This window comes from Felis catus, chromosome B3 (assembly GCF_018350175.1).
Source record: "Felis catus isolate Fca126 chromosome B3, F.catus_Fca126_mat1.0, whole genome shotgun sequence".
NCBI classification, from domain to species: domain Eukaryota; kingdom Metazoa; phylum Chordata; class Mammalia; order Carnivora; family Felidae; genus Felis; species Felis catus.
This window is the reverse complement of record NC_058373.1, coordinates 40,786,939-40,799,890: the sequence shown is the minus strand read 5'-3', so window position 1 is coordinate 40,799,890 and position 12,952 is coordinate 40,786,939. Positions and strand designations below refer to the sequence as shown.

General features: G+C 39.6%; 1 protein-coding gene across 13 annotated transcripts in view; it reads right to left on the bottom strand.

The window, feature by feature from the left end:
• CSNK1G1 (casein kinase 1 gamma 1) overlaps window positions 1-12,952 on the bottom strand; it is a 163,556-nt gene that overhangs the window by 42,038 nt on the left and 108,566 nt on the right. For all 13 annotated transcript variants that reach the window (XM_045059174.1, XM_023255218.2, XM_045059175.1 and 10 more), the window contains 2 exons: window positions 7,418-7,569; window positions 5,842-6,076 (listed from right to left, as the gene is read on the bottom strand). In XM_045059174.1, coding sequence (XP_044915109.1) covers window positions 5,842-6,076; window positions 7,418-7,569 — 387 coding nt within the window. The remainder of the gene's footprint in view (window positions 1-5,841; window positions 6,077-7,417; window positions 7,570-12,952) is intronic.

The following is a 12,952-nucleotide window of genomic DNA, read 5'->3' as shown; positions in this document are numbered from 1 at the left end:
AAGGCGCTGCTTACTAATTCTTTGTATATCTAAACCAGGGATAGTATTTCAGATCAAAACCAAAAAATACTGTGTGCTTCCTTTGCCTAGAGCTGTCACTGGCAAGTAAATATCAAGTGAAAAGAGCAAATCCTAAACTAAAACCAAATCTAAATCACTAAATGGTGAGTAGCCACCCCTCGGTCACTGCTGTCACCTTCTTGAAAGTAAGATAATTTAAATGAAATGTTATTTCCGGTATATGGGCTACAGTTACCCTTTGGGTTACCATGATGAAAGTGAGAAGATAAAGCAGCTAAAACTTTTTTTTTTAATTTTTTTTTCAACATTTATTTATTTTTGGGACAGAGAGAGACAGAGCATGAACGGGGGAGGGGCAGAGAGAGAGGGAGACACAGAATCGGAAACAGGCTCCAGGCTCTGAGCCATCAGCCCAGAGCCTGACGCGGGGCTCGAACTCACGGACCGCGAGATCGTGACCTGGCTGAAGTCGGACGCTTAACTGACTGCGCCACCCAGGCGCCCCAAAGCAGCTAAAACTTTTAAATGGTCCATCCTAATGGCCAGGTCTGCAAAGACACAAGCTGTGGAATGCCTAGCATACATGTCTAGTGCTTTTAATTCATCATAAAAATTAACACTTAATTTTTGTTTGACATAAACAAACATCAATGTATCATCTCTCAGCTCCATGCCATTTGTACCATGTTCCATAGCTACCTTAAGAAACATTTAAAATTTGGGGCACCTGGTTGGGTCAGTGAGTTAGGCATCCGACTTTGGCTCAGGTCATGATTTCACAGTTTGTGGGTTTGAGCCTCGCATCAAACTCTGTGCTGACAGCTCACAGCCTGGAGCCTGCTTCAGATTCTGTGTGTGTATTTCTGTGTGTGTGTGTGTGTGCGCGCGCGCCCCTCCCCTGTAATTTATCACTAAGGTGCCCTATATGGAAAAATAAAACAGGATCCCCGCATTCTGGGAGCTTATCAGGCAAAACAAATTGCTAGGTTTTAGTTTCTTTCATTTGGGAAGACTAAGATAGTAAAAAACTAAAGAATAGATAATAAAAAATATTGTAACTTCATCTCAAAAAACATCCTTATATATTCTTGGGTTGTCAGACTGAATGTAAGTAGTACATGCCTTTATTACTAATTTGCCAAGTATGGCTCATCCCAGATATCTTATGTGTTTATTTCTCAGAATCAGGTTGAGGGCTTTATCAAGAGAAGTTAAAAATACAAGACTAAGGAGCTACTCTAAACTTGATTGTGCTTTCTTTGCGCAGAAAGTAAAACCTACGAGGGAAGCAGGGAGGAGAGCTACTCAGCTCAAAATGCAGAAGTACGACATGTTTAATGGCTGCCTTCACTTATGGGAAAATGTGCACGACAAAGAGTGAATAGAACTCTACAGTGTGGATCAGGAAAGAAAAGGCAACTTGGTAAGTTGCAGTTTGAAAACGGTTTTTGGCAAGGTGGTCACTAATGCGAAAAAGAGGCACCCTGACAAGAGATAAATAACATAAAATTGAGTGGATGCACATCAATTGAAATAATCTTAAAAAGAATGAAGTAAAGCGGCAAGACCAACAGAAGCTTTTGTCTACACAGCTTGCCTGGGGTTTGCCACCAAATTTTATATATAATTGAAAACATAAAGGCATTAGACTGGAAGAGTTTGTTAATAGTACCTAAATACACACAAATAAAAAAGAAAGAACAAGCAGGGTGAGTTGAGGCCTCTCATAAAGCAGGGCAGACAAAGAAACCACACCCTGCAGTTTCTCACACTGTATCACACCTACACATTGCCTTTCCATTTTTATATCCACTTCCTGTAAGAAGAGGCCCCTTGGTAATAAAAATTCACTGGACAGTTGCACTTTTGTTGGTTGAGCACTAGAGGGCAAACCTCTCCACATTTTCAATACTGATCAATCCTGAAAAACGCCCAACTTCTCTCCACAGCAAAGCCCATTATTAAATGAGTGCTTTTTAAATAAACACACACACACACACACACACACACACACACACACACACACACACCAAAAACACATGTAAACCCACTAGAATAACTAATAAAGTGATTTTCCAACTACTGAGCACCATGAAAAATAGTTGTGGAATATGGCATAATAGGAAAAATAATGGCTCCCGAATTAGGTTATCTAGCTCTTGGCCCATTCTCTCCATTCATTTGATCCATGTGAAATTCAGCATGGCCAAGTCACCTATTTTGGGCCACAGTCCTCTCACCTGAAAATAAAGTGGTTGGGGTGACTGGGTGGCTCAGTTGGTTAAGCATCAGACTCCTGATTTCGGCTCAGGTAATGATGTCTGGGTTTGTGTCAAGCCCAGTGTGGAGTGGGAAACCTATGGGATTCTCTCCCCTCCCTCTCTGCTCCTCTCCTGCTAGCTCACGCACGTGCACTCTCTTTCTCTCTCTCTCAAAATAAACAAGAAAAGAAAGTTGGCTGATGTAGATAATTTGAAAAGTCACTTTCCAGTTCTAAGATTCTAAAGTAATTAATCTATGATAATTTAACCCATTAGTAATTAATCTATGATAACTTAATCCTTTCAAAAAAGTGAAAACCAGAGTCATGCTTTATTTGTGTACTTCTCTGAAAACCGTATTCATTTAGTTCAGAATTTCCACGTGCTCTCATTTTTTTCATGAAGGGTATTTTCCTTTTCAAAGAAGAAAGGTTTCAATACAAGTGGGACAAAGTAGGACATAGAATTCTTTCACACCATAAAGGCCTGCTTTCAACCATTCAGAAAGACATGCTTGGTTTACATGTATCACACCTCTGATTTTAGGTCAAATATATTTTGCTGGAGGAAAGGGTCTAGATGACCCAGTGTTCTTACCCTAACTTCAGTTGTTAAGAATACAAAGTGGCTAATCTGATATGGTCAGGTTTAGGAGGCTTCTTCCCTTGTTCTCCCTTACAAAACGGGCAATTCTCCCCAAGTCATTTGAAGATGCACTTCCCTTTTTCCTCATTACAACATACAGAATGCTACACATTTAAAAACCAATATGGGGACATCTGGGTGGCATGGTCGGTTAAATGTTCCACTCTTGGGGCACCTAGGTGACTCAGTTGGTTAAGTGTCTGACTTCAGCTCAGGTCATGACCTCACAGTTCATGATTTCGAGCCCCATGTCAGGCTCCATGCTGACATCTCAGAGCCTGGAGCCTGCTTCAGATTCTGTGTCTCCCTCTCTCTGCCCCTCCCCTGCTTGCACTCTCTCTCTTTCTCAAAAATAAATAAACATTTAAAAAATTAAAAAATAGTGTTCCATTCTTGATTTCAGTTTAGGTCATGATCTCACTGTTTGTGAGTTCGAGCCCCAAAGAGGGCTCTGCACTGACAGTGCGGAGACTGCTTGGAATTCTCTCTCTCCCTTTCTCTGCCTCTCCCCTGCTTGCTTGCTCGCTCTCTCTCAAAATAAATAAATAGACAAAACAAAACAAAACAGTATGATTCAAAGTCCTAGGGAATACCTCTCTGCTTTGAGACCCTGGCCAGAATTTAAAGGGCATATAATAACCATCTATATGTATTCTCTGTAGTCTGGAGAGGGCAAAAATATGGTGATAGGTTCACTGTGACCCAAAAAACTCTAGAACTCAGGAATTTCAAGTTTGGAGATAAACTCAAAGTTCCAGCAGGAATGGCTATACCAGGAGATGAAAGTACCAGTTTGACGATCTTACACACTTAAAATGTATTTTGCTGAATAAATAAATAACTACCATTTACAGTCTTTGCTACTATGAGGCACTGTGCTAAATACTTTATATGTATTATCTCTCAGTATCCTATAGTATAATGTATTATTATCATACCCATTCCATAGATGAGATAACTGAGGCTGAGGAAAGGTTACTGGACCAAAATCATATAGATTTAAGCGCAAGAGCCAGGGTTTGCAAACCTTTTTCTTAACCATTATCTGTACCTTATCTGTATATATTCTGTAAACCATTATCTGTACATAACACAGAGACCCATCTCTGTCTCTTCTTGCCTTTCCTGACAAGAATAATAAAATCAGAACATGGACTGCTGTGCGTAGGAAGCAGGAATTAGAACAACTTCTAGAGTCTGTCAGTTAAACCAAATAATCATGACTTTACTATTTATGACAGTCTAAGTAAAAAGGAAGAAAGAGGGGATATTGAACACTATGCAAGAGAACTATGTTACACATACTACCCATTCAACCCACAAACACATCCTTGTGAAATATTACTCTCATTTTACAGATAAGTTTCAGGAAGATTAAGTAACCTGTCCAAAATGACATAGATAATAAGCCCTTCTAGTCTAATTTTAAAGTATTACATTTAGTTAAGTGAGGATTCTCATACGTTTACTGAAAAAATCCTAATAGCATTCAGGATTTCTGTTCCAGTTGTATCACTTTGCAATATGATAGTTACTCTTCACTAACACTAGAATCCTCATTTGAAAACCTAGGCAGTTTTGTCAATAAGGCAACTTTGTAGTCATTTAGTCTTTAAAATACTTGTTAGTGCACAACAATTCATTAATATTTAAACACCCAATATAATTAGCTATGTCTAGGAGTATGGAACCTGATAATATTATGTTTATATGTCTACTCTCAAGAGTGGTGTATTTTTTAAAAAATATTTATTTTTGAGAGAGAGAAAGAGAGAGAAAGAGAGGAAGAGAGAGAGGGAGACACAGAATGTGAGGCAGGCTCCAAGGTGTCAGCACGGAGCCTGATGCAAGGCTTGAACTCATGAACCGTGAGATCATTACCTGAGACGAAGTCAGATGTAACCAGCTGAGCCACCCAGGCGCCCCAAGAGTGATGAATTTCAAACGTGGTTTTACAATCACTTTAGAATGTTTTCTGCATATAGAATCTTCCACAGAAGCCCAATATATAAAATAGATAAAAACGGAAGCTTTTCTGGAGAAGCTAGTGAGGGGCCCAGGGCTTATTTGGCTTTCCCACTGTTCCTTAGGCTTCTCTTACAAATATTCTCCCCTGAACTAGTTCCTCTAATAAGTAAGGCCTTCTGCCTTGATTGAGCTTTCACAAATTGTCTATCCTGAATACAGTATACAACTCCTCTATTTTCATTGAGTAAGACATAGGCTCTTCCTCAAAGAATTATTCATGGAATTATGCACAGTGAACAGAAGCCTAGCACATGTTTTAGTAACACACTCTTCCCCAGTTCAGATACCAACCAATCTGATGTCCTTTTCAGGACTGTCATACATGGAGTCATTCATTCATATGTAAACACCAAATTCATCATTAGACTTACTCAAATGCTATCATTTTAATACAATTCAAGTGCCCACACTGCTAAAAAACTAAGCATTTGGAAACATAGTATAAAGAATTAAATAGGGGTATCTGAGTAGCTCAGTTGGTTAAGCTTCTATCTCTTGGTTTCAGCTCAGGTCATGATCTTATGGTTATGAGACTGAACCCTGCATAGGGCCCTGTGCACACAGCATGGATCCTGCTTGGGATTCTCCCTCTCCCTCTCTCTCTTCCCCTCCCCTGCTTGTGCACACTCTCTCGCTTGCTCTGTCTTAAAATAAATAAACATTAAAAAAGTAAAGAATTTTACTTAAAGAAAAATCTTTAAGTTGTCAACAGGATACTTAGGAAAGTTACTAACTCACCATCTTAGTTTCTCAAGTATAAAAATCACTTGCCTTGTGAAGCAAGAAGAACCACAAGTTGTAATACACAAAGGGGACAAAAGTATTATTGGAATAAAAAGTTATTTTAAGGACCCGCCCCTTTTCACTGAGCAGAAAATAAACACACCTTTGCCAAGATGCGTGTTGATAGACATGTATCTTGCAGTTCCAGTTAAACTTTTGTGCTCCCTATAAGGTATGTGTTTTTTGGTTTCAGGGTCAATGTATTCCTTGGCCAGTCCAAAGTCTATAATGTGTATAACATGCTCTTTCTTGTTGCCTTGTCGGCCAATCAGGAAATTCTCTGGCTTCACATCTCGGTAAATGAGATTCTTTGAGTGCACATATTCCATTCGAGAAAGCTAAAAGAGAATACACAATGATGAAAATACTCTAAAGAAGTTTACTGGGAAAAAACAAACAAACAAACATCCATACATTTTCTTTTATCAGCCCAAGGTTTTAACTACTGAAATGGAAGTCAAACTCATTTCTTCTTCACCACCCAGTTACTTCACACTTGTAAACCAGAAAAAATTCTGATACAAATACATACATAACAAGTATCAAGTTAAATGAAAATGAGACAGCCAGTTCAGCTCATAATGTTACAATTTGTAAATGATGAATAGAATTAGGTGTTTTTATGCTACGTCAGAAAGCACACATTTGAGAGGCTCGAAGTATCCCCAGCCAGGATTATCACAATACGTCGGCAACCTCTGAAGACAGGTGCCACTGTTACATTCACCTTCTGCCCACACCTTTGTATCTTCAGTCAGGCAGGCCTCCCCAACCTAGTACTTTCTGCTGCAAAAACATGGGAAGTTAGGTCCAGAGAAGTAAAGATTGCATTGATTTTACAGAGCTAATCAGCAGCAGAGGTAGAAGAGCAGTTTTTATGTGAAATTAAATATAGCCCCAAATAATAACCATAAAATTATTTCAAATTTCATTGTTTTATTTCTATCTACAGCATACAAAGGGAAGCCAAGGCATCTTAAGTTTGGACTCAAAAGCCAAGGTCAATTTTCTAACATTTCCAAGCTTTTACTGTAAAGTGGGCGAGACCACCACCATTTGAGACCAATAAAAGATGCATGAGCATCCTTCCTCTGAGAGGCTGACAGACTTCTCAAGGGAACTGTCTTAACTGCTTCTTGAACTGGCACTGCTGTGTAATTTGGCTGGAGCTGAGGGAGCTGTCTCTTCAGCTCTGCCAGTCTCTGTAAGAACCGGAGGCCAGAGAGCTAAGGCAGGTTCTTGGTCACACGATTTTGGAATCTGATTGTTAGGGCAGTGGGTTATGTGGCCAATCCCTTCCTGGCTGCAAGGGTGAGGGGAGAGGACAAAACTTTACAGCCATATGTTTAAAACCTATAAATAAAACATCAAGGAAATTACTTGCATTTGTACAATTTCACCTAATCATCCTCTTTCTCCCCAAACTAAATTATATGCTTCCACTTCAGTTGAGGGCAGGGTGTTGCTCCAAGGTGCAAATTCTTAAAATAGAGCGAACAGAAGATGCAGTATGTCTTCTCTAGGTTAACCCTTTGGCCCAGCCTGCTTCCTAGAATGCAATCAAACCTCTGAGTGTGCACTCAATATGTGTCACGACATCTGGGCGAGCCCTAAAGGGGACACAGGAATGCAGCTGGGGGACCCACCTATCCTTTTGCAGAACAGCAACGCCAACTTACCAACTGGATGGCTATCATTAACACAGTCTTCAAAGTAAAAGTTCGGTCACAGAGGTCAAACAAGTCCTCCAAGCTAGGGCCAAGGAGCTCCAGCACCATGGCGTTGTATTTTCCACACGGTCCAAAGTAATACACCTGTGGAAGACCTTCACCTGCAAGCAGAGGAGAAACAGGGTGTAGAGTGGGGGACACAAAACTCAAAATGTGAGACAGCTGCATCAGCACTGGGTAGATATAAAGAAAGTACAATTTGTGAGATTACCATTTTCTCTCATAGTCACTCCTGGAGAACCTAAACTGAGCACAGCAGCTTCAAAGCGAACTAGTAACACGTAGGAAAGGTGAGTCATCACCTAATAGCCTCAAACAAGCAGCTATTTAATACTAGAGTGACAAAGGTATTCCCACTGCTACAGAAGACAGCGAACGGTCCCTGATCCATTACTGGATCAGAGCATAAACTATTCTTCCCCAAGGAGGCCCAAAAGTACACTAGCACAGAAGGTTAAAAGACAGTTCACTGAGCTCACAGGCCAGCCTAACGGGCCTTGTTGCATTAGCTGTTTTCATCTGCGCTCCCTATGCTAACTGCCAAAGCCACGTGGAGCTGTTTGCAACTGCTGCCCCAAGGAGAACTCAGACTGAAAGGTTGAGGTCACAGAGGGTACAGCCTGGCTCTCTTCTCACAGGGAGTCTCTGTAGTTTCCTGTTTTCTATCAGCTGGGGCAAAGTCAACAGACAGCATTTGGTTACTGGTAAGTAATTCTGAAAGGAAAAGGAAAAATAAGCGACAAGGCTGGGCTTTCCCTAGATTTGAAATTCATAGCTCTAAGATGCTAAAATCTAGACACTTTCTCACCTAAGTGTCAACTTGTGAATGAATTTCTCCCTTAGAGCGTATTGTAAATATGAGGCATTCAGTAAACATGTGTTAAATGGCACCATGTGAACAGTGGATATGAATGAGACTACAGAACATTTTTTAAAAATCTGGTCTCATAGAGCAGAAACACTTCCATCTCACACATTTATGTATACCATGTTCTGCAGCTATATATGCTACAGATTACTACTTGCTTCTGCCTACAAGTTCTTTTTTTTTTTTTTTTAAGTTTATTTATTTATTTTGAGAGAGAGAGCAGAAGCAAGGAAGGGGCAGAAAGAAGGACAGACAGAATCCCAAGCAGACTCCGTGCCACCCCGATGCGGGGCTCGAACTCACAAAGTGTGAGATCATGACCTAAAGCTGAGATCAAGAGTCGGACGCTTAACCGACTGGGCCACCCAAGCGCCCCTACAAGTTCTTTAGACAACAAAATCTCTCCTTCTCCTCATTCTTTTTATATGTATAGATAACAGATAAGCAGAGGTGATTCCACCTGCTATAATCTGAATGTTTGTGTCTCCTCATCATCCTTAAACTCATATGTTGAAAACCTAATGCCCAATGTGATGGTTTTAAGAGGTGGGCCTTTGGGAAGTGATTAGATCATGAGGGCAGAACTCTTATGAATGAGATTAGTGCCCTTGTAAAAGACACTGTAGAGAGTTCCCTAGCCCCTTCCACCACGTGAGGACACAGCACAAAGTCCGAAGAGGGTCTCCGCCAAAACCTGACCATGATGGCAACTTGATCTTGGACTTCTAGTCTCTGGAACTGTGAGAAATAAATTTCTGAGTTTATAAGCCACTCAGTCTACTGCTATTTTGTTACAGCAGCCCAAATAGACTAAGACAATATCTACTATTTAAACCTTTAACCCAAGATGCCCATCCTTGTCCCCAGGATAAATCTTGTCTATCTGGAGTTGGTGTGTTTTGTTGCTATGATATGTGTTTAACTGTTTCATGTGCTACTGGAGTCTACCTTGTTCCTCTAGGTACTAAGAAACTTGAGTGTTTTAGGATGCTCATCCCCAGCTTGTATCACCTAATACAGCATACTCTGCTCCTGTCAGCTCCATAAATATCCACTGAATTGTCCTTGTGGTTGTTTTGATTCTATCTCCAAAAGAAATCAGATTTAATTTAAAGTGTCTTTTATCTCCCTGTTGTTCTGAACTCATTCTTCACTTTCTTTAAAATATACAAAACCTAACAGCTGTTCCTAATGAGTCCTGCTGAAAAATCCAAAGCAGAACACCATCGTAGAGAATTACTGCTTTTACTAATCAGACATATGGTAGATGGTAGTTTGGGGATCTTTCAAATTTAAATGCTATATAATAGTTTCTGATGTCACTAAAATTTGATTTTCCTAATATATTATATTCTTTTTTAAAAAAGTAGTACATTCTTCAAAACAGCTGTGGCAGATCTGTTAGTTACCTGTCTAGTATCCATTCTCTTCTTCTTCATAACAAAACTTCTAATTACTGCAAATAGCCACCTGCCTGGTTGTAACTTTCTAGCTTCCTTTGATAACAACTATGACTAGTGAGACAGAATCAGAAATTGTTGGATGAGGTAGTTCTAGAAAAGCTCTTCCATGGGAGCTGACTCAAGTTGGAGGTATGCCCCGCTTTGATGATGGCTGAGGCTCCAGAAGCCATCTAGAACCATCAGACACCTTGTGGATATCAGACAGTGGCAAGAACGAGTGGAACAAAAAAGAAAAAAAAAACAAAAAACGTGAGTCCCTAATGGCTGTGAAGTAACCAATGTTGGACTTCCCTGCCCTTTTTTAATCCAAAAGAAAAATCAATCTCTATCTTCAGTAAACTGTTATTTGGACCTTTTTTCATGGTCAAATCTAATCATAATTAATAAACATATTATTCTTTTAGTTGGATAAATTGCAAATCTGGGCACAAAATCCTCCTTCTGAAGTATAAGTAAACTAAAAGTAAGGTCTGCTTAGATATATAATACTGACATAATTCCCTACGCTTGCTTCTGATACTTAAAGATCAGTTTAAATGAGACAAATGATCATCTTGTTCTTGACAATCTTTAGTAATAAATCCAAGCATCTCTTGTCAGAAATTTCCATGTTTACAAAGAAGTCACAAAAGCATTCTGGGTGATGTCTGTAATTTCTACCTATGAGTTCTATCACTCATAACTCCACCCATAAGGAATTTACTCCTACTCCTACAAAGATGTGAGGCATTCCTGTTGGCTGCATTATTGCTCCTTGTATGAAATACCCTGAGACCTCACCATATCTTGGGGCAGGCTTTGAATGCTCAGGACAATTTTAGATTATTAAGTAGCTTTGAAGTTTTCTCAAAGATGGGACTAATCTAAGATGCTACTGGAGAAAAGGCTCAAATCAGTCTTCGATCTAGTATTTGGTTCTGCTACCAACCCTGAAAATTCCTTCATGTCTCTGCTTTTTCATCTGTAAAGAGGAGAGGTTTGGACTAGTTTCCTCTTAAAACTAAAATTCTGACAATAGCTAGGGTTTCCTTCTAGCTACCTTCCAGGTTTCTCTTTGTAAAACCACAGAACCTATATGAATGAAAGCGTGGCTCCAGGTTATACAGAATATGTGTGGTTCAAATTACAAAGTAAGTTGGGAGTGGTAGTCAACCAGAAGTGTGTCTATTAGAAACAGCACCAAAATTTTTAAAAACAGATGCAGTGACATCACTTCAAAACTACTAAACCAGAACTTTTGGTAGCAAATGTAAGCACAGTTCCGCAAATGATTCTGAAGTGCCACCTCAGCTGGAAAGAGGGTTACTGGAGGGGTTATGGGAGGGGAGATGGGCTTAACTGGTAAGGGGAATTAAGGAATCTACTCCTGAAATCATTGTTGCACTATATGCTAACTAATTTGGATATAAACTAAAAAAAAAAAAAAAAAAGCATTGCTATGTGTTATGATCAATATATTATGAGGACTCAGAAAACAGACAGTCTCTTTCAGAAGTTCTTTCACATCAGAACATCTGGACTCAGTGTCTTTTGACTGGAATCATTTTAAGGCTATTTAAAAGACTTGCCTGTTTAGTTTCTTAGGTATTACAGAAAATGTGCCAAATAGAAAAGTCTCTTTGGGAGACATAGCCATAATTTATTAGAACTATCTGTACAGAAAGATGCCCACGCAAGTTCCATTCTGTTCCTAGTTTTTCACATGACTGCCCATAAAGTGGCCAATGTTGGTGGTAAAAGATACAGACATAAGCCCACTTTGAAAGTCTGTGTCTTTGGTCAAAGATTAGCACACAGTAATGACTTATCCTGGGCTGCATTTAAATAAATCTATCTATCTATCTATCTATCTATCTATCTATCTATCTATCTATCTAAAATTATATGAGACAGAATGTGAGCAGGGGCGAAGCTGAAGGAGAGGGAGAGAATCTTAAGCAAGTTCCATGCTCAGCATGGAGCCTGACATGGGGCTTGATCCCACAATTCTGATATCATAACCTGAACTGAAATCTAGAGTTAGACGCTCACCAACTGAGCCAGCCAGGCACCCCTCCTGGGCTGCATTTAAATAAGAAATTCTATATATTCTATTTCACTCTTCTGCAGACCCATGTCGATCCACTGCTTACGAAATTTTTAATCAATCAATATTATACTGTGAAGTCCTTTAATAAGATAGGGGATGAGGACACAGCCTTAAATGCAACAAAAGCTATACGTGTGGTAAAACGGTACTTACTAGAAGTAATGATGAGGTAATGGGAATGAAGTGAGAGAGGTGGGCAAGGCAGCTATGCACTGAATTCTTTGATTCATGGTATTTCAGAAACTAAGGTAGTTTTATAACTTCTCATCTGCTCTGGAAATAAATCACTAATAAGATCTCCCTCCTAAATTGGTCAACTACATAAAAGCCCAGGAATTAAAGAAGTAAATCCTGAATACCCTTCTTCTGAGAAATTTCTAATAGGTTTCATTATATGTCCTTTAGCCACAGGTTACACCTCTCTCTCTTTTTTTAATGTGTATTCATTTTTGAGAGAGAGCGCATGTGCCCGCACAAGTGGGGGAGGGGCAGAGAGGGGGCAGACAGAGGTTCTGAAGCAGGCTCTGTGCTGACAGCACAGAGTCCGATGTGGGGCTCAAATTCACAAACTGTGAGATCATGACCTGAGCCAAAGTCGGATGCTTAACCAACTGAGCCCCCAGGTGCTCCCCCAGGTTACATCTCTTATAAACCCAAACTGCAAGGTTATATATACCCTGCACTTGTTATCTTGTGTATTTTCGCAGGGTACTATGAAACAGCTTTCCCATCCATCAATAACATATTCTTATAAATCCTGCCAGACATGAGGCTCATACATACATCAAGTGGTACAGAACAGGAAGTGGGGTGGACACTACAGCTAATTTTCAGTCTGTCATAAATTTAACTTGGGTTAAACATACCAAATCAAGGATAATGGCTTCTTTATCATCCAAGCTGTTACCTAAAAATATTCCATAAAACATTATGAACAGTAACTACTCTAAGTAGAGATATTTTTAAATGCACCTCAGGCTGAGAACTGAAATAGAACCACCCTGAAGCTTTTGGTAATTTGATCACATTATTGCTTAATAATTAGCCTTTGATTCTTTTTGAAA